The sequence below is a fragment of the Monopterus albus genome, unplaced genomic scaffold, assembly GCF_001952655.1.
Source record: "Monopterus albus unplaced genomic scaffold, M_albus_1.0 scaffold103.1, whole genome shotgun sequence".
Lineage (NCBI taxonomy): Eukaryota > Metazoa > Chordata > Actinopteri > Synbranchiformes > Synbranchidae > Monopterus > Monopterus albus.
Genome location: NW_018127983.1, coordinates 2,795,429 through 2,814,050, shown reverse-complemented (window position 1 = coordinate 2,814,050; position 18,622 = coordinate 2,795,429). Strand labels below are relative to the sequence as shown.

Below are 18,622 nucleotides of genomic sequence, written 5' to 3'. Positions count from 1 at the left end.
CAAAATACATGCATTACATAGTTTATATATGATTTGATTTATACAAGAGTTTACAAAAGTAGTTTTGTGTGCAACTTATTAATATATGCACAACCTTAGATTAATACGCACGCATATTATTAACAGCTGTCTTACCTCATATATTTGTAGCTAAATAGATAATTTGTGAAACGAACACCCCACCCTTCATTTGTGATACACCGTCCTCTAGCGGACAGTTTGTCATCTAAGGAGGGCCTGCCGTGCCCTTCTATGTCCCGCCTCGAATCCAAAAGGGGCGCACATTTTATGACACCGGCCCGTACGACCGGGCGGGGTAAAATCTGTGGCCAACCAATCACCTCCAATTGGAAACCCCACCCCGACGGGCTGTGAGTGTACAGCTCTGTCGCATTGAACCTCCCAGTTGAGACTACGCAATTTGTTTCCATGCGTCGTGCCTTCGTCCGCGACCTGTCAATCAGTTCTTTTATGAACGGCTTGTTAAAGCAGTAAAGCAGCAGAGGGGACGAGAATAACTTGAGAAGAGACTGCAAGTAATTTATTGTTAAAATTGACACCTTAGCCATTAGCTATGTTTCTGAACGAAATGTTGCATCTTAATCGGTTTAGTGTCATGTCACAGAAGCTTGCCCATGGTTTAGCGTCAGCTAGGTAACGCTGTGTTAGCAAGCTAAGTCATTAGCATTAGCCGTCAGGCTAATATGAACGTTACCTAGAGTTAGGTTTTGCATTATGAGCATAGTGATACGATGGCAGTGTGTGTTATTACTCGCTGTACTTGTGTCTGTTAATATATAATAACCAGGCTTAAAACCACTGTGTCGGGGTTAACAATGATTGTGCCCTTTCTAGCATCTAACATAACGAAATTCTGGATTTCTCCGGTCTCCTTTAACGTTAACGTAACATTTATGGGTGACGCTAATATGCACTGAAACGTACGGCTTCAATTAGGTTGTTATTATTAGGTTATCGAAGTCACAGGTATCTTTACATATGTCATTTAAAAGGATGAGCTAAGGTGGCTAGCATTTTTTGTAACGTTTCTTCAGCTGAAACAGTGATAATTAAACTAACGTTAGATGCTGCTTAATATAAATATGGGTACGCTATTTTAAGACCTACCATTGAAATTTAGAGTAATTTAAGCTAGATATATGTTTTGATAAGTGGTGTTTGGGCTTCCCCGTTGTTTACATTTTAAAGTTAATATTTTTGTTATGCTCATTAATTCTCCAGTTTGAGGTAAGATCAGCCCTCATTTTTAACAGATATGTGTGAAGCAACGATATTATTCGCTTTAAATGAAACTGGAAACAGTATTGAAAAGGAGCATACTAGTGTTGCCCAAATTCACTTTATCATAAGATCATGACAAGAAACTGGGGGGCAAGTTCAAAATCACCCTAACAAAGCTCAACCCTTACTGATTAACACGCACTTTATAATATCAGTCATCATTGGCTCATTCTCATATAATGGCAACCTTTCATCTCTTTATCTTGCAGGTAGGCTGCCTTTGCAGCCAGGAGAGGAGAGGGGAAGATGCCTTCTCCATCTTTTACCCTCGATGCTCAGCTGAGATTTCATGATAAATGGCTGAAGATAGATTTACAGGTATGTGCACTCAAATAAAGCAGAAAGTTGAACTGGGATTATGGCTTTTTCACATCAAAAGGACAATATGAATTAATGTGCACTCAGTCGCATGTGACTGGGGAATAGTGAAAATCATTGCATATTTGATGGTTTTTGTTATTTTCAGTGCATTGGTTAGTGTTTTGTTTGATTGTTTTTTGAAACAGTTTTGTTCCTAAACTGTTGTTAGTCAGACTGTGTTGCCTAATGCTTGGGACACACTTCCAAACCTCCAAAACACTTTTTATGTTGCTTGAAAGTGAATGCAAATGACATAAGGCACACATACAGCCATGTCAAAGTTATCATAAACATAAACTGACCCTAAACTTGAAAATTTCCATTACAAAACAAAGAACTAAATTGGGGAAGGCTGCCATGCTTTCCCATCATTAGAGCTCTATGTATTTCTGAATGTACTGTTATATATCTGAGCTGGTGTCATCACAAACTTGTGAAGACATTTTAATGTTACAGATTTTTACAGTAGACATGGCCTTGAATCAGATGGAAGTTGGAGGTGATGCAATTATTTTGTACTCTTGACGTTCACTTAAATTTAGTGTAAGTTTGTTCATGTTTGTTTTCATAGTTGAATTATGAACTGTAGATTGATTTTCAGTTCCTTACTTCCTTTGGCAGCGGGCATTCTCTCCAGAGGGACTGAGTGAGATGTGGAACGAAATGGTAAAAGATGAAGAGATAACATTCAACGGAGACGAATCGGCTCACCCAGGTATGGTGCTGTGATAATACAGCATTCATTTACCTCCTATTTTTCTGACAGATTTACACATTGCTGCCATCTGTCCACAGTAACATGATATAGTTATACACTACCAGTCAGAAGTTTTTGACCACCCCATTTTTCAATTTTTTATTGACATTTCAGCAGTTCAAGTCCAGTGAGTAACCTTAACTAGTAGAAAGCTAAGAAGTAAACTACCAGAGGTAAAACAAGCAAAGAAAAAGTCACCAGAAGCTAAAAATGTATGTAAATTTGATGTAGAACAGGTCTTTTTCAGGGGTCTAGAAATAGGTTAATCTTTTCTACAGCAGTCAAAGTAAATGAAGCCTTGAAAACTGATGGAGGCCGTTCCTGCAGGTGTCCCAACTTTTGTTGATTACTTACAAAAAACAAATTCTCTCTGTATAAAGGGAAAAGACTGTGTTACTACACCCTCTGAAGCATTATTTGGAAAAAGACAACTGACAAAGGAAGTCAGGCCTTTTCAGGGTTTCATCCTATAGCAGGATACTAATCCCCCCCCTAAAACACCTCCAGGCTGTGCAGAAGAAAAAGACAAGATGAAGAGTGAAAGCGAAGCAGCCTACAAGTGCAAGATGTTTGTCGGAACCTCTGCAACAATATTTGATTTAATTTGTAATGACACAGCTGTTGAATTACATTTGTAACAACTGAAAAAATGGAGGTGATCTCAACTAATGTAAACAGTACCTAAGAGTGATCTGTAATCCAGGGACAAGAGTGAACTTTTAACCTTGCTGGTGGAAGTGAAGGCTCATGTTAGAATGTCTTTGGACTGTTTCAGAAGATTGCACTGACTGCTTTGGATCTCAGAAAAAGGATGAACCTAGTGACAAGGAAAAGAAAGAGGAGGAGGAGATGTCAACATCTGTGCATCGCTCCATCATTGAGACCTGGGACTGGGGGCGGCAACCAGGTGAGAGTGCTGCCTGAACAAGATGACAATGTGTCCGGCTACAGTACCTCCTGATGTGGCTTGCTGTGATGCTGCCCTGTTCTGCTGTTGTAGTTCATGTTACTTTACACCTTTCTGTTTCCAAGTAGAGTAATTAATACCATGCTGACACCACATGGTTTCACAACACTTAAATGTCAACTAGATCCAGTGATACTGACCATTTCAACACATTCACAGCTCTGTTTATCAGTTTCACATCTGTCAAACCTTGCTGATGTAGATATGTTGTGCTGACATGCGAGTTGTAGAAATTCTGAGGTGACAACTTGCAGTCCGCCCTTCAGAGTGGTTATTTTTACCTCTCTGAGTGTAATCGTGGTAGGCATTATAATGTGGTCCAGTGCAGGGTAGCGCCTCTCACCCAAGCTGTTTACTGGTTGGAATGGGTGGGACGGTGTTATGGTACTAGGAGATAAGCATTGGGTGGGGGAATGGGCTCATATGCCTGGTGAATTCAGGCTTTTTCTAGCAACTGCCTGGCTGGTGCTCTCTTCTTTTATTGGCAGAGCCAGGAAATCTGTACAGTGAGAGTAACTGGATCGCTGCATGGATGAATGCACTGTCATTGATGCTCAAAGTTCAAATAGCATACTTCTTGCTTTGCCATTGTGTGGTCAGAGATCCGGAACATGTTGATCTCACCAGTTAAAGCCCAGACCCATGTTACTGTTTGAAATCAGGATGGACACATGATCGATTTGCCCAGGTTTCCTCTTTACCTCTGATGTTCATGCTAGATCTTAGTTAAAGAATTAATCAACCCCTTTGAATTTGATATTTCTTTAGCATTAGTTACTTTTAGCAATGGGTAATGTTTAATAAATATTAAGGCACTTTGTCTGACTGGGATACAGATTTGTCCTGGCAGACATCAGAGGTAAGGCACTTTGTGTGACTGGGATACAGATTTGTCCTGGCAGCCAAGTACAGCTGACTATAATGTGGCTCACACAACCTCAGGCCAGTCTGGCTTACATAAAGCTTACATGGATTTTAGACCTGCTATTTTGGCCCATCTTGCCTTCCCTGCAGTGCTGCTGTATAGACACAAATCTTTTTCTCTTAAACCACATCAGAACAAAGGACTAGTTGCAGTGCAGGTCAGTGGAAATATTTGAATGTGGTGAATTATTTTTGCTTCATTAAATACTGAAGGCTGGAAATAATACTGTATCTTAAGTGTCACAGGACTTTCCTTTGAAACACTGCTGTTGCTGTGACAAAGAGCTGTGGTGCAGAGATGAGAAATAGTGGTTAAAAAGTGGTATTTCATCACTTATTGCAGTGCATGTTTTTTTTTAATTGGTGGTAAACATACAGGACCGTCCATACATACACCTTATAAATATTTGGTACATTTAAAATTGAAAGTGAAATATTAATGATTACAGGCCACATTGCAACTTAAATTATTCAAATGCAGCAGTATTATTTACAGAATGGAAAAACTGGTAGTGTCAGGTTTCTGGTCAGCAGTTACATTATATTGAATATGCATATATGTTTTGATATGTCTTGCTGTCTGCACACCATTTCAAATGGCAAAAGAAGTATAAATATAAACAAAAAATAACATCTTAATACATTTAGATACAATTGGTGTGTATGCTCAAAGAAAATGCAATTAGTCAATTTATAGATATTTTTATAATAAATAATTTGGCATTTTTCACACTTATATTTTAGCAGGAGAAGTAATTATGAACAACCAATAAATTTGGTTGTGTTTAGGGTGATGGCCTTTTCATTGTCCATCCCTTGTGTGCAGATGAGAATGAGCTGAAGGACTGTCTGATGGTCCTGGTTGATGACCAGCAGAAGCTCTCTGCTCAGATGGCCAAAAGCACACTGTCTGCCCAACGCCTGCGCCAACGCCTGGTCATCCTGGAACGCTACCTCATCTCTCTCAGCCACAGCATGATGGAGGAGAAGTACAAAGTCCGCTGGAAGACGCCGCCTAGCCCACCACTGCCTACTGCTGACAATAAGAGGTAAAAATAATGATGCTAGAGATTAGAGGGTGCTGGCATGTTGGCTCTGTGGTTAGTGCTGGCATCTCACAGTGTGAAGGTTCAAGGTTAGACGAACCAGAGGTTTTATAATTCCTGTAGGTAAGAATGCGTGTGTGCATGGGGTTAGTCCTATGATGACTGGTGACTTGTTCTGGTTGTACCCAACCTCTCAAGCAGTGCTTGCTGGGATGACCCTGCACATGATAAACTAGTTTAGGGAATAAATGGAGGACAAATCCTCAAAGATCTAGTGTCATACTTTGGTGTGTGGTAGATCTTGTGTGGATGTTAGCTTGGAATACTTGTCCAACCATTGTAGGCCTTGTTTATGGAATTAGAAGCAAACATATTGAAATTGGCCCTATCTCACTATGGTCAAGAATCAAATTCCTGGATCAGCACCAAAATCTAACAAATTGTTCTGTGCGCCATACCCGACCTCTCCTGAAGAATTTAATTTAGTACAGTTCAGTACTTTTTGAGTTATGCTGTGAGCAAACCATCAAACACTGGTAAAATAAAGGTATGACAAACCAGCTAAACAGTTAACTACAGACTTATACATACAACGGAAAGAAATGTGCTGGTACATCCTAGGTGAAGTGTTAAAGTTAGGTAGTATGTTACAGGACTGAGTGAAACTGTAAAGAATTTAAAAGCTCTTGTCAAAACCAAAGTCCCTCAGAACATGAGCTGTGAGTGCATAGTGTCTTAGGAAAGCTGCTGAACAAATTTGTTTATGTAGCTGCATCCATTCAGCTAAAATGATTACATAGTGGGTACAAAATACATTGTTTTATTTCCTGGTATGAATAGTACAGTGACTTATTGTTTATTCAGGCTTGTTTGAATTAAACTCAACAGTTTACTCACTGAGAATAGCAAAGATAGAGGTGACAGTGGTCTCACCACATTTCATATATTTAAACTGGAATATGACTGAAGAGTTGATTATCAAGGTGAGTTGATCACTGTGTTACTGGCTTTGTTCTTTCAGCCCTCGTCCAGTCAGTAAAGGTGTTGAAGGTTTGGCCAGAGTCGGCTCCAGGGCAGCTCTCTCTTTTGCCTTTGCTTTCCTGCGTCGGGCCTGGAGGTCAGGTAAGGCTCCCCCGGGATGCTGATAGTGAATATGTTTTGTCTGCTAGTAGCAGTGATGTCAGCTGCTGCCATGGCACTGGAGCTTTGCTTAAGAGCTGGTGATGTATGTGTTTCACAATCTTGCAAGCTACTCATAGTAAACAACATATTTTGCAGTGCTGCGTCTTTAGTATTAGCACATGGTGTCCACTAGATAATGGACTGTAGCAGTTTATCCAGGATAGGGCGAGGGGGACTTGTTGGTAACATTCCTAATGCTTTGTGATAAGAATATCTCTAACATGAAAAATAGACATTTGGTGACATGAAACTCTGAATCTTCATTAATTAACAGTGCCACTGAAATGGAAAAGTCCCAGATTAGGAGTCAGAGCACTCACTTTGTGACAAGCAATTTTAATTTTAGGCTGTGATTTGCTGTTGACTATACTGAAATGTGAGTGTAAAACTTAGTCCCATTTCATAATTGTAAAAAGGAGGTGGACAAACATATTTTAATAATGCAGTTTTGTAATACTACCACAGTCTAAGATCTCAAAAGACCTCATATTTGGATTTGGATTTTAGTGTGCAAGCCAGATAACATTAATAAACCTCTATCTCAGTATCTGATTATACTCTACAGTTAATAACTAAGGCAGTAGCTGTGTTTGTTCAGAAGCCCTTCATTGTCAGTTTTGCAGGCAGAGGCACTGTTTTTGTTACATGCACTGATGTAAGGTTGAAAGCTGCCTGTCCTCAGGGACAGGGTGGGAACTAAGAGCCAGCCGCTCCTCTGTAGCGTTCCTGTAACATGAGCACACACACATAGACAGTTAAGCTTCTCATCTTCAGTCTAGTTCTGTTCCTGAAATACACTGCAAGGGTGGCAGAAAAGTAAGAATGTGCTCTTTTACTCACCACCTGCTGAATGAACTTGAGCTTTTCTCATTTTACTGGTGCCGTAGAGGCTGATATCAGGACCGCTTAGTGCGATTAGTTACCAGGAAAGATTGTGGATTGAAGACTACTATATGTAAAAGCACAAAAGCTTCATAGTGGGGGCTCATATTTATCATGAATCACAGAATCAACAGTGGTGTTAAAAATAATTCTCTTTTGACTTTTGCTGAATACGATTGTGATGAATATGTATAATTATATGGCATATCTGCCTTTTAGGTTTTAGAGCACATGGGATTATATTGTAAACATACTAATTAACCTCCACTAGCTCTGACAAGCCAACCCTGGGAAACAATATTTTATATTTCAGAGTAACCTCTGTATTGTGGAATTTAGCAACTCTGTAGACAGTTTATAAATCAGAAGACATTTGTGCTTTGCTGCAGGAGATGATGCAGATCTTTGCAGTGAACTTCTCCAGGAGTCTCTGGATGCCCTGCGTGCTCTACCAGAGGCCACACTGTTTGATGAGGGAACTGTGTCGTCAGTGTGGCTGGAGGTTGTTGAGAGGGCCACCAAGTTCCTCAGGTTTGTTATTTACTGGTCATTCATTAACATTGTACTTGATAAATAAATATATTGTAATCTTTTGTGATTCACAGTTCTTATCTTCTTTGCTACTAGTGATGTTCATGGAAGTGCCACTACAAAAGGCAACATTCCTCTGCAGGACCAGCATCTTGTCCTGGCCATTCTACTGGAGCTGGCTGTACAGAGGGGCACTCTCAGGTAACCAGATACTGTTCATAAGTCCTTATTTTACTTACACTGGTATCCTACTATAGCTGCAGTGCATTTCCTGGCTGCTCACTTGGCCCTCTCATTTTATTGTCTTTCCAGTCAGCTGCTGTCTGCTGTTCTGTTACTGTTGCGTCTGTGGGAAAGTGGCACCAGAGAGATGGACAATGAACGATCCACTCAAGGAACCAGCGCTCCACTACTTCCCCTCCTGCAACGCTTTCAGAACATACACAGCAGCAAGGAAGAGCCTGTTCCCGAAGAGGAAACTGAGGTGAAAATTTCCTCTCCCAAACCAGCATCTGCGTATCTCAGTAGCAGTTCAGGTTGACAGCAAACGATTATGAGAAATGGAACAATTTTCCTTTTTATATAATTTGAAGATGGGTCAATCGGAATAAGAATCCTCTTAAACTAAAAATGATCAGACATAGCTCTGTTGCTTATTAGTACCTCTCTTACAGTACCTCGGTTCCTCTATTGTTGTGTGAGAATCAGGCTAAAAAGTACTTTATATTTGACTGCTAATCCAGATCCTCACAGCCCCTCTGAGCCCAAATGAGAGTTTCCTGCGCTACCTGACCTTGCCTCAGGATAATGACCTAGCCATTGACCTTCAGCAAACAGCTGTGGTGATCATGGCCCACCTGGATCGTTTGGCTTCCCCATGCAGCCCTCCACACTGCAACTCCCCCACGTCACACAAGGTGACCGCTCTTTTTATCAGTCGGAAAAGCTTAAGTGATGAGTTTTATTTCTGTTTCTTAAGTCAGTGGTGCCACTGCTTCCCTCAGGCACTGCTTGAATTCTGTACCTGTTTTATGAGCTTTGTACTTTATACTGTATGTCTTTAATATGCACTTTGTGTCCTGTTGATGGATATGATTAAGGTGAGACAGAAAGCATGGCCAGACATCATCAGTGTAAGACATCTTGCGAGTGAAAAGCTGACATGTTTTTTATGGATGTTTTTTCTTTTCTAAAGGAGAAATTGCAGTCAAATGGCAAACAATCACCGTGCGGCTGAATTTGTCTCTCTTCATGTATCTTTTCTTGTTCCAGGGAACCTTGCAAGAGGTGATTGCCTGGGGCCTGTTGGGCTGGAAACTTTATGCCAATGTTAATGGACCCATTCAGTGTAAAGCCCTGTCCAGCCTTGGAGTCGCACAAATTGTCTGTGCAGAAAAGGGCTTTCTCATCCTGTCTAGCAGTGGTGCTGTTTACACCCAGAACTACAAGAGCACAACCCTGGTCAGTTCTGTTGCGAAGATAATTTCTCTCCACTAATAAACTAGTTTTACTCTGAAGAAACACAAGGATTTGAGTTGATACTTTCATCTCTGTGTCTGCTGCAGATTGAGTCACTGCATTATTTTGTTGCAGGCTCCTGTGCTAATACATGGTCTGACCTCCAGAAAGATTATAAAGCTTGCAGCTCATCCTGATGGACAGCACTATCTGGCCCTGTCTTCCACTGGGGAGGTTTTCTCCTGGGGCTGTGGTGATGGTGGCCGTCTTGGACATGGAGACACCACGTAAGCAACTAGTGAAAACCCTAAATTCTTCCAGTGTCACCCAGTTTTGCATTTTCATCTTGTCACATAAAGCATTAAGCTATATGGAAAATCTGGCTTTTACAAATTGACAGGACCTTTTGAAATTGTGGCATTCTTAAACCACACTAAAGCTGTAGAATTTGGGTATTTAGGGCACTGAATCCAGTTTTTGCAGATCAAGCTAAATTAAATGATTGATCCAGCACATGGTGAGAGTATTCATTTCAATATTTCCCAAATATAGGACATTCCTAATACTGTTTTATGCTTGTAGACCAAATGTAGTGTTCTAAGCAACAACCTAGGAGAATATCCAAACCTGACAATTCTTTAATGTAGAATTAGTGATAAAAATATTACAATTATAAATGATTACTTTTTATTATCAGAAAGTTCTCAAAACAACTTTTTTTAAATCTCATTTCAGTTTTTTGTCATCTCCATTTCTGCTTTCTTTCAGGTATCTAGAAGAGCCTGCAATGATTGCAACCTTCAATGGCAAACAGACAGGAAAGCATGTGGTCCACATTGCTTGCGGGAGCACATACAGTGCTGCCATTACAGCTGATGGTGAGCTCTATACATGGGGCAGAGGGAACTACGGTCGGCTGGGCCATGGTGAGTTCCATCTGCACAGAACCTGCAGGACATTGCCTTGGCTTGAATGTCTTTTTTTGTCACTAAAAATGAATTGGCTTCTGATTGGGTTTCAGGCTCTAGTGAGGATCAGACTACACCCATGCTGGTGACAGCGCTGAAGGGACTGAAGGTGGTGGATGTGGCATGTGGAAGTGGTGACGCACAGACACTTGCTGTGACAGAGAATGGTGAGAAGAACAGTTTGGTTTTTTTTTGGCTAGAAACCTGTCCATAAAAACAATTAACATCATTCTGACCGTAGTAGTGGTTTTATTTACTTTCTCTGTATGCTTCCATAGGTCAGGTTTGGTCCTGGGGGGATGGAGACTATGGTAAACTGGGGCGAGGAGGCAGTGATGGCTGCAAGACACCTAAACTTGTTGAGAAACTGCAGGACCTGGACATAGTGAAAGTGTGCTGTGGTAGCCAGTTTTCAGTGGCTCTCACCAAGGATGGCCAAGTGTACACCTGGGGAAAAGGAGACAACCAGCGTCTTGGTCATGGCACTGATGAGCATGTCCGCTACCCAAAGTTGCTTGACAGTCTGCAGGGTAAGTTGATAACATAAAATTTCCTTCAGAAGCTTTTAGAATACAAAGACTGATCCCTGTCTTTCATATCTGGAATTAGGGAAGAAAGTTGTGGATGTTGCTGTGGGATCTACACACTGCCTAGCTCTTACAGATGATGGAGAGGTGCACAGTTGGGGCAGCAATGATAAACTACAACACTTTGATACACTCTTTTCTAACAAGAAGCAGCCTAAAGCACTCCCTGGGCTCAACTCCAAACACATAGTGGGGATCTCCTGTGGCCCAGGGCAGGTAGTGCACAGAACTGTTATTGCTGATTTTTATATGCTTATAATGTGTGAAGATAGATTCAGCACTTAGCATGTGTTTGCTTTCAGAGCTTCGCTTGGTCCTCGTGCTCAGAATGGACCGTTGGGCAGCGCGTGCCCTTTGTAGTGGATGTGTGCCCCATGACCTTTGAACAGCTGGACCTGCTCCTGCGGCAGGTCAGTGAGGGGATGGACGGCAGCTCAGACTGGCCTCCCCCACAGGAGAAGGAGTGTATGGTCGTCACCACACTCAACCTGCTCAGGCTTCAGGTAGGCAGCAGCCTATCAACAGTTGTTTTCAGATGTTTCATCACAGAAGCATTTTTTTCTGCTTGTGACACCCTGTGTTTCTGACATTTCTGGAAGCCTCTACACACCTTCTCTAATACCTTTTTATCACACATGATTATGCAGAGCAATTTTTAATGTTGCAGTTTGTTACAGCAATAGCAGACAATAACTCTAAAACTTTTGCTATGTGTGCTCAGCTCCATGCAGCTATCAGTAACCAGGTGGATCCAGAGGAACTAGGACTGGGGCTTGGGAGTGTGCTGCTTAACAGCCTGAAACAAATGGTGGTAGTATTGGCAAGCAATGCTGGGGTGCTTAATACTGTGCAAGCAGCTGCCCAAGCTGTCCTCCAAAGTGGCTGGTCAGTGCTGCTGCCCACTGCTGAGGAAAGGGCGAGGGCATTATCCTCACTTCTACCTAATGCTGGTGAGTGCAAGTCATATAATTTGCTAACACTGCTTGAAACACAACCATATGAGAATTTAATAAACTCTGTTGTTCATTTTTATATAAACTGCAAACTGTTAGCACTGGGGCAGTTAAGATTTTCTTTTTCTTTTTTCAGCATCTGGAAATGAGATGAGTGTGAGCCCAGGACGTCGTTTCATGATCGACCTGTTGGTGAGCAGCTTAATGGCCGATGGAGGGTTGGAATCTGCGCTGAATGCAGCCATCACTGCTGAGATACAGGTCAGTGTGTCTAATGCATGACTCATCACTTGGCTTGACTCATAGTTTCTCACATAATGTATTCATAGCAATGATGCCTCATCTATTTGTGTAATATGATTTAGATGAATATTTGTCTTTGGACTGAGAGTCTACTTGAATTTAAAATTCCTAAGACCCCATCTGCTGCAGGATTCAGCATTATTTTTCAGATGGACCTTCTTGGATGTGAGAGTCATAAAAGTACTTTTTAATGGCTCCTTTTTTTTTTCTTTTTTTTAACTTGAAATTAGTGTCATTTTTCTCCATAACTTACCAATTGCTGAACTGAATTCTATTTCTTAACTTCCATTACCCTGCAGTGTGTATTTATGCTTTTAATTTAATGAATGAGAGTCAGGGTTGTCGATTGAGTGTATATACGTATTGTTTTAGGTGTGGCACAACTAGGGATGGGTACCGATGCCCGGTGCCAATAAAGCACTGATTTTTATACAGCCGGTATCTACTGGACTGAATCACAGTACAGATTTTGGTGCCGCTTAAATGCCTGGTGATTGAAATATTTGCCCTCTGGTGCTGTGAAATGAATGATACAGGCAACGGAAGCATTACTACATGTCTCGTGCTAACACTGTCATAGCAGGTAAATGTGTTCCATTTACCCTGGTGCTTGGAAGTCGGGGCAGGGAATGAATGCACCGTGTAAATTTTACGATGACCATGCACCCATGGCCATCATTGCCCTGGCATCAGGCTATGATGCCCTGTATATCTGTCAGAGTTACACGGCCACAGTGGCCGGTGTGCCCTCTCAGATTCGTCAGATTTGAGGAACAATATCTGTAAATGATTGTTCATGTTCAGTCACTCACGTAGGCGTGTGTTTATGGTTGTATTGAGGAGTACAGTACTTAATAAAGCTGTTCACCTGGGAGCACTCCTAATAAAACCTCCATGGTTTCTGTAAGTTGGCATAATATGCTGTAGAATTTAAGGTTATTCACTCTAACACTGCTTGGTAAAATCAACATTTTTAGGAGCTGTTTGTTGGTGAACTTCTGTGATTGGTTAGGTTTTATACATTTATGGGCAATTTTTAACTCAGAGCGTGTACCCAACCATAGGCAGCAAATCTTGTACTAATTTAGTATGATGACAATAAAGTTTTCTGATTTTGGTTCTAATCAGAAACATATTGCAACAGTTTCAGGCAAAAATGTATGACAAATTGAATTAAATTTCTTTTTATCATTTTTGAAGCCACTTTAAAGCCCTTTTCAGACGTGCACCTGAAGCCTGAAATTCTCTAGACATTATCTAGGGGAGCTGTATGTGTGAATGCAAATGTCTGAGTCAGTTGACCCGGACCTTAAGCAGACTTAACTCTACAGACTCCCTAGTACAAAGGCTACGTAAGGTCCGAGTGAGCTGAAGTAAAAAATAAAAAAAAACAGCACCGTATAGTCCGACGTATTCACACGGAGGTAGTGAGTGTGTTGATGTTCTATCATGTGACCGGTGCAAAACTGGAAGTAAAAAAAAACATTGGATGATGAATTCATCATTTACAATGAAGATACTAATGAAAATATCCAACTGGAGACACGATGAGATTCTGGAACTTTGGTTGTTAAAAGAAGGTGCCAGAATTGTCAGACAAAGCAAGAGACTCAGTTCTTTATGACACATACTACCTCCTGTTGTGTGCTGCACTTGTGAAAGGGCAACTCTCGGCAAAGTCCAGATCTGATTCCATGGACATATTATGGAGTTCATGTGTGAAAATGCCTTTAGTGTACTGTTGGATTCCTATAACTATAACAGAATATTAGATATAAGTGGTTTAAATCTCCTACATCCACATCCTTAAATTTTTGAAATCCCACTTCTCATGAGAAAAGGGGGTCACACTATAATATTTTCCATGACAGGATATTGAAGCCAAGAAGGAGGCTCAGAAAGAGAAGGAGATAGATGAGCAGGAGGCCAATGCCTCCACCATGCATCGTTGTCGCACTGTGCTGGACAAAGACCTCATCAACACAGGCATCTACGCGGCAGCAGGGAAACAAAGCCTGCCTTTGGTGCAGCTTGTACAGCAGCTGTTGAGGTACCTGCACTTGATTATGAATCATGTTACATTTAAATTTATAAATATATTTAACACTGGGACCCCTTTTGTCTTCTGACAACTTTATGCATTTGATTTCTACAGGAACATTGCATCCCAGACCATTGCAAGGCTGAAGGGTGTTGCTCACCGCATCTCCAACTATTTAGAGGCAGAGCATGTCAGCAAGGAACGTTCTGCATCTCTCGACTTGCTGCTGCGCTTCCAGAGACTGCTTGTTAGCAAGCTCTACCTGGGGGTCAGTGGCACAGAGCATGTAAATGGATACAGTAAGTTATTCTGTCTGCCTAAATGCTTTCTCTTCTCATCCAGGTTTATCAAGTTTAAAAAAGAGTTATAGTTTGATTTCTGCTGCTGTTTTTGTAGATCCAGAGCTTCTGGGTGTTGGTTCCCTGTTAAAAAAGTACATTGCCCTGCTGTGTACTCACATTGGAGACATCCTGCCAGTGGCAACAAGTATTGCCTCTACTGGTCGCCGCCACTTTGCTGAAGTCTCACGTGTTATTGAAGGAGATTTAACCGGTAATGCCAGTCTCCTAAAAATGTGTGTGCAGAATGAATATTAATTGCATCTTTAAAAAGGAGTTTGTGAGACTGTCATGTGTGCAGTGATGTTTTTCTCTCTGGCAGGTGTGCTTCTGCCTGAGTTGGTGGTGTCTATTGTGCTCCTCCTCACCATTGATGCAGGTCTGATGCAGGAGACTGGTTCTATCCCTCTCCTTGCTGGACTCCTGGAGCATCTTGACCGTTTCAACCACCTGGCACCAGGACATGAGAGGGACGATAATGATGATCTGGCTTGGCCGGGCATTATGGGTATAACTAACTATTGTATATCTTGTGTCCCTGAAGGGGATTTATTAGAATCAAAATCCGGCATTTGAGGGTTAAGATTAGATGCCATTCACGGTATCATGTTTAGAATGTAACACTCTTGTTCTCTTGTAGCAGGGTCCTTCATCACAGGGCAAAGTTCCAAGAACAATGAGGAGGTTTCTCTCATCCGCAAGGCTGACCTGGAGAATCACAACAAGGATGGTGGTTTCTGGACAGTGATTGATGGAAAAGTCTATGACATCAAGGACTTCCAGGCTCAGTCTCAGTCATTAACAGGAAACAGTATCTTGGGTAAAGATAAAAGATTTTTTTCCCTTTGTAAAGTAAACTGTTTTTACACATTGTGTAAGTTGCATCCATCTTGTTTTCCTTTGACAGCCCAGTTTGCAGGAGAGGATCCTGTGGTTGCTTTGGAAGCTGCTCTGCAATTTGAGGACACCAGAGAGTCGATGCAGGCCTTCTGTGTTGGCCAGTATATGGAGGTACCTGGTATTCCAATTTACATTTTGTTAGTGTAATTGCTTACTTCATCATTGGTGGTGTTTTATCATTTACAGCCTAACCAGGAGACAGTCACCACTCCAGACCTCAGCAGTCTGTCCTCCCCGCTTATTGACACAGAGAGGAATCTGGGGCTGCTACTAGGTCTCCATGCCTCCTACCTGGCCAAGAGCAGCCCGCTGTCCCCCATGGAGATTGAATGTGCCAGTGGGTTAAATGATTTTAAAACAGCCTGGTTTCAAAATTCAGGCGTTGGTCTTTTAAAAAAACCTGCTTTTAATTATTTTAACCCCAATTCTTGATGTCTTTGCATAGAATGGCTCCAGTCTTCCATTTTCTCTGGGGGTCTGCAGACCAGTCAGATCCACTATAACTACAATGAAGAAAAGGATGAAGACCACTGTAGCTCCCTAGGCACAACCACTCCAGACAAGACCAAACTCTACTCCAGAAGATTAACCCTCAGTGACCATGCACAGCCTTTTCTGCAGGCCATTGCTGACAACAACACTCAGGAACACACTGTGAAGGTACAAACATGACAAAAATAACTGAAAAAGGAAGCTACATAGTGAGTGTGATGCTAAAGGATGGAGTCATGCTTTGTTTTTTTCTGTGGCACTGTAGGATTTCCTATGCCAAATAGAGCGTTGCTGTAAGCAGTACCATCTTATTACACCCATCACATTCCCCCCAGAACACCCTGTGGAGGAAGTTGGCCGCCTGCTGCTCTGCTGCCTGCTCAAACATCAAGACCTTGGTAACTTAGCAACTGGACTCAGGCTGACAGTTCGATGAGGAATTAAGAGCTAATTTTGGCAGCCTTTTTTCATTATTATGCTAAGGTGTACTTAATTCTTTCCTTTCTGATCTTGCACAGTCTCTAACACTTCTATAAGAAATTCTTCTCATGTGAAATTATTTGCACTCGCAAAGCAATTTAATGTAAAATCTTTTCTTGTTACAGGTCACATTGCCCTTTCACTCGTCAGTCAATGTGCCTTGGGTGTGGACCAAGGGAAACAGCGATCCCTCCCTAAATCTGTGATTGATGTGTGCCGCATGATCTACCAGGCAAAGTGTTCTTTAATCAAGGTATGATTCCTGCTTTTCACATCATGACAATAAAATACTTCACAAAGACTTGACGTTCCCAGTGGAGAAGGTTGTGTAAGTTGTTTAAAGTAAATGAAAATTATGTACCAATCGTTCAGCCTAAAACAACAAAGACAGACACAAAAACAGTTAAAATAATCACATTAATTAAAGCGATTGCAAATAATATTAGAAGAAAGAGCTAATAAAATTTTAAAAATATCTCATAGGGGTGAGAGAGAGAGCCCCTTGTAACTTCAAGGTGTGTTGCAGCTCATTCCAGTAGTGAGGTACATAATACTGGAAACCAGTTTAGGTCATTTGTGAGACAAAGGAGAACACAGAAAAGGCATGGTTTTAAAATGTGTTTGCTCTGTCCTTATTATTTTAGACCCATCAAGAGCAAGGTCGTTCTTATAAGGAGGTGTGTGCCCCTGTCATTGAGCGGCTGCGCTTTCTGTTTAATGAGCTGCGTCCAGCTGTAAGCAATGACTTGTCTATAGTGTCGAAACTGAAGCTGCTAAGTTCTCAGCCCCGCTGGAGGAGAATCACCCAGAAACTCATCAGGGACCGCAGGAAAAAAAGAGGTAGGTTATTCAAAGTGCTCTATGGAATTGTAGCTTTTTTCCTTACATATGATCACTTTCTGAAATTAAATGGATTATATTTTTAGTGCCTAAGAAGTCAGAGTCTGCTGACATTGAAGAGCCAAAGCTGGAGATCGAAGGGACCAATGAAGAGGAACTTAATGTACATATCAGCCCCACATCCACCGATAGGAAATCACCCACAAGCAAAACATCCAGGGTAGGTTCATGTTAAGGTTAGTTATTGGAACTTTTTTTTTTTTAAATAAACTATCAAAAAATACAGTATATAGACATTCCAAAGAAGCTTCGTTATTTATTTATACCATAGTCATTGTGTATGATATGTAGGACATTATGTCACCTCACCATGCTGCTGTCTGTCACTCTTTAGACACATTCTTATGAACATGATATCTCAAGATGCATAGTAGACAGTTCATAAATACACCACAGGTATCCAACATGAAACATGTGATCTGATTACAATTTGAACCACCTTTCTGCCTAATTCTGCACATTAATGAGGGATATGCAGTTTTCCTCGAAATTGCTCTAACACCTTTAAACTTTAAGCTAACAAATGCATATTGATACTAGATATGTAGTATGCAAATACAAACATGTTGGTGTAAAAAGTGTTTGCTAATTAATTAGCTTAATTAGAAGGAAACTGATTTTTCATGTGAACTGAACTTAACAGTAAATAGTAGAAACTTACACCTGCAACAGTGGATATGTTTGTATCGTCTAATGTTCCTATATTGTTTTATTCCTTTGCAGCAGGACAAGTGGCAGCCACTTCTAAACACTGTGGCTAATGTGCAGAGGTACCGCTGGCTCAAACACAGTGTTCATGGTGCCTTTTCTCAGTCTAGCCTTATGGCCACCATAGTGGAGTTTGTACTGAAAGAAGAGCCCCTTGATGTAGAGAAGATGAGGAAGTGTCTTCTGAAACAGGTGACAGTGAAATCTTATAAACTTTCAGTGTGATAATGCTGAATACAAGAAAAGGCAAAGCATGAAATATATACAGTACAAGAGGGGAAAAGAATGATGGGTGTTACCTCTGTTTCATCATAGCTGGAGAGGGCTGAAGTGAGGCTAGAGGGCATTGACACCATGCTGAAGTTAGCCTCCAAAAGCTTTTTGCTGCCGTCTGTGCAATATGCAATGCTCTGTGGTTGGCAAAGGGTCATACCAGAAGGGTCCAACATTGGGTAAGTTTAGATCTTAAGCAAAGAAGACATTAAGATATTTCCCTTGATTTTATACAGTGTTATTCTTAGCATATAGAACTGTAAGTATTAA

At 41.2% G+C, this 18,622-nt stretch overlaps 1 protein-coding gene across 1 annotated transcript in view; it reads left to right on the top strand.

Annotated features, from left to right (window-relative positions):
• Window positions 1–429: 429 nt before the first annotated feature.
• herc2 (HECT and RLD domain containing E3 ubiquitin protein ligase 2) overlaps window positions 430–18,622 on the top strand; it is a 47,579-nt gene continuing 29,386 nt past the window's right edge. Inside the window, exons 1-33 of the mRNA XM_020610099.1 lie at window positions 430–536; window positions 1,512–1,620; window positions 2,284–2,377; window positions 3,195–3,326; window positions 5,137–5,359; window positions 6,378–6,478; window positions 7,810–7,951; window positions 8,048–8,152; window positions 8,264–8,435; window positions 8,695–8,868; window positions 9,224–9,412; window positions 9,545–9,696; window positions 10,178–10,335; window positions 10,431–10,544; window positions 10,656–10,907; window positions 10,987–11,180; window positions 11,267–11,467; window positions 11,686–11,914; window positions 12,054–12,178; window positions 14,092–14,270; window positions 14,376–14,560; window positions 14,658–14,813; window positions 14,922–15,107; window positions 15,243–15,419; window positions 15,507–15,610; window positions 15,686–15,836; window positions 15,945–16,159; window positions 16,257–16,389; window positions 16,597–16,724; window positions 17,116–17,311; window positions 17,398–17,531; window positions 18,095–18,271; window positions 18,395–18,531. Of these exons, the coding sequence (XP_020465755.1) occupies window positions 1,549–1,620; window positions 2,284–2,377; window positions 3,195–3,326; window positions 5,137–5,359; window positions 6,378–6,478; window positions 7,810–7,951; window positions 8,048–8,152; window positions 8,264–8,435; window positions 8,695–8,868; window positions 9,224–9,412; window positions 9,545–9,696; window positions 10,178–10,335; window positions 10,431–10,544; window positions 10,656–10,907; window positions 10,987–11,180; window positions 11,267–11,467; window positions 11,686–11,914; window positions 12,054–12,178; window positions 14,092–14,270; window positions 14,376–14,560; window positions 14,658–14,813; window positions 14,922–15,107; window positions 15,243–15,419; window positions 15,507–15,610; window positions 15,686–15,836; window positions 15,945–16,159; window positions 16,257–16,389; window positions 16,597–16,724; window positions 17,116–17,311; window positions 17,398–17,531; window positions 18,095–18,271; window positions 18,395–18,531 (5,087 nt within the window). The 5' untranslated portion in view covers window positions 430–536; window positions 1,512–1,548. The remainder of the gene's footprint in view (window positions 537–1,511; window positions 1,621–2,283; window positions 2,378–3,194; window positions 3,327–5,136; window positions 5,360–6,377; window positions 6,479–7,809; window positions 7,952–8,047; window positions 8,153–8,263; window positions 8,436–8,694; window positions 8,869–9,223; window positions 9,413–9,544; window positions 9,697–10,177; window positions 10,336–10,430; window positions 10,545–10,655; window positions 10,908–10,986; window positions 11,181–11,266; window positions 11,468–11,685; window positions 11,915–12,053; window positions 12,179–14,091; window positions 14,271–14,375; window positions 14,561–14,657; window positions 14,814–14,921; window positions 15,108–15,242; window positions 15,420–15,506; window positions 15,611–15,685; window positions 15,837–15,944; window positions 16,160–16,256; window positions 16,390–16,596; window positions 16,725–17,115; window positions 17,312–17,397; window positions 17,532–18,094; window positions 18,272–18,394; window positions 18,532–18,622) is intronic.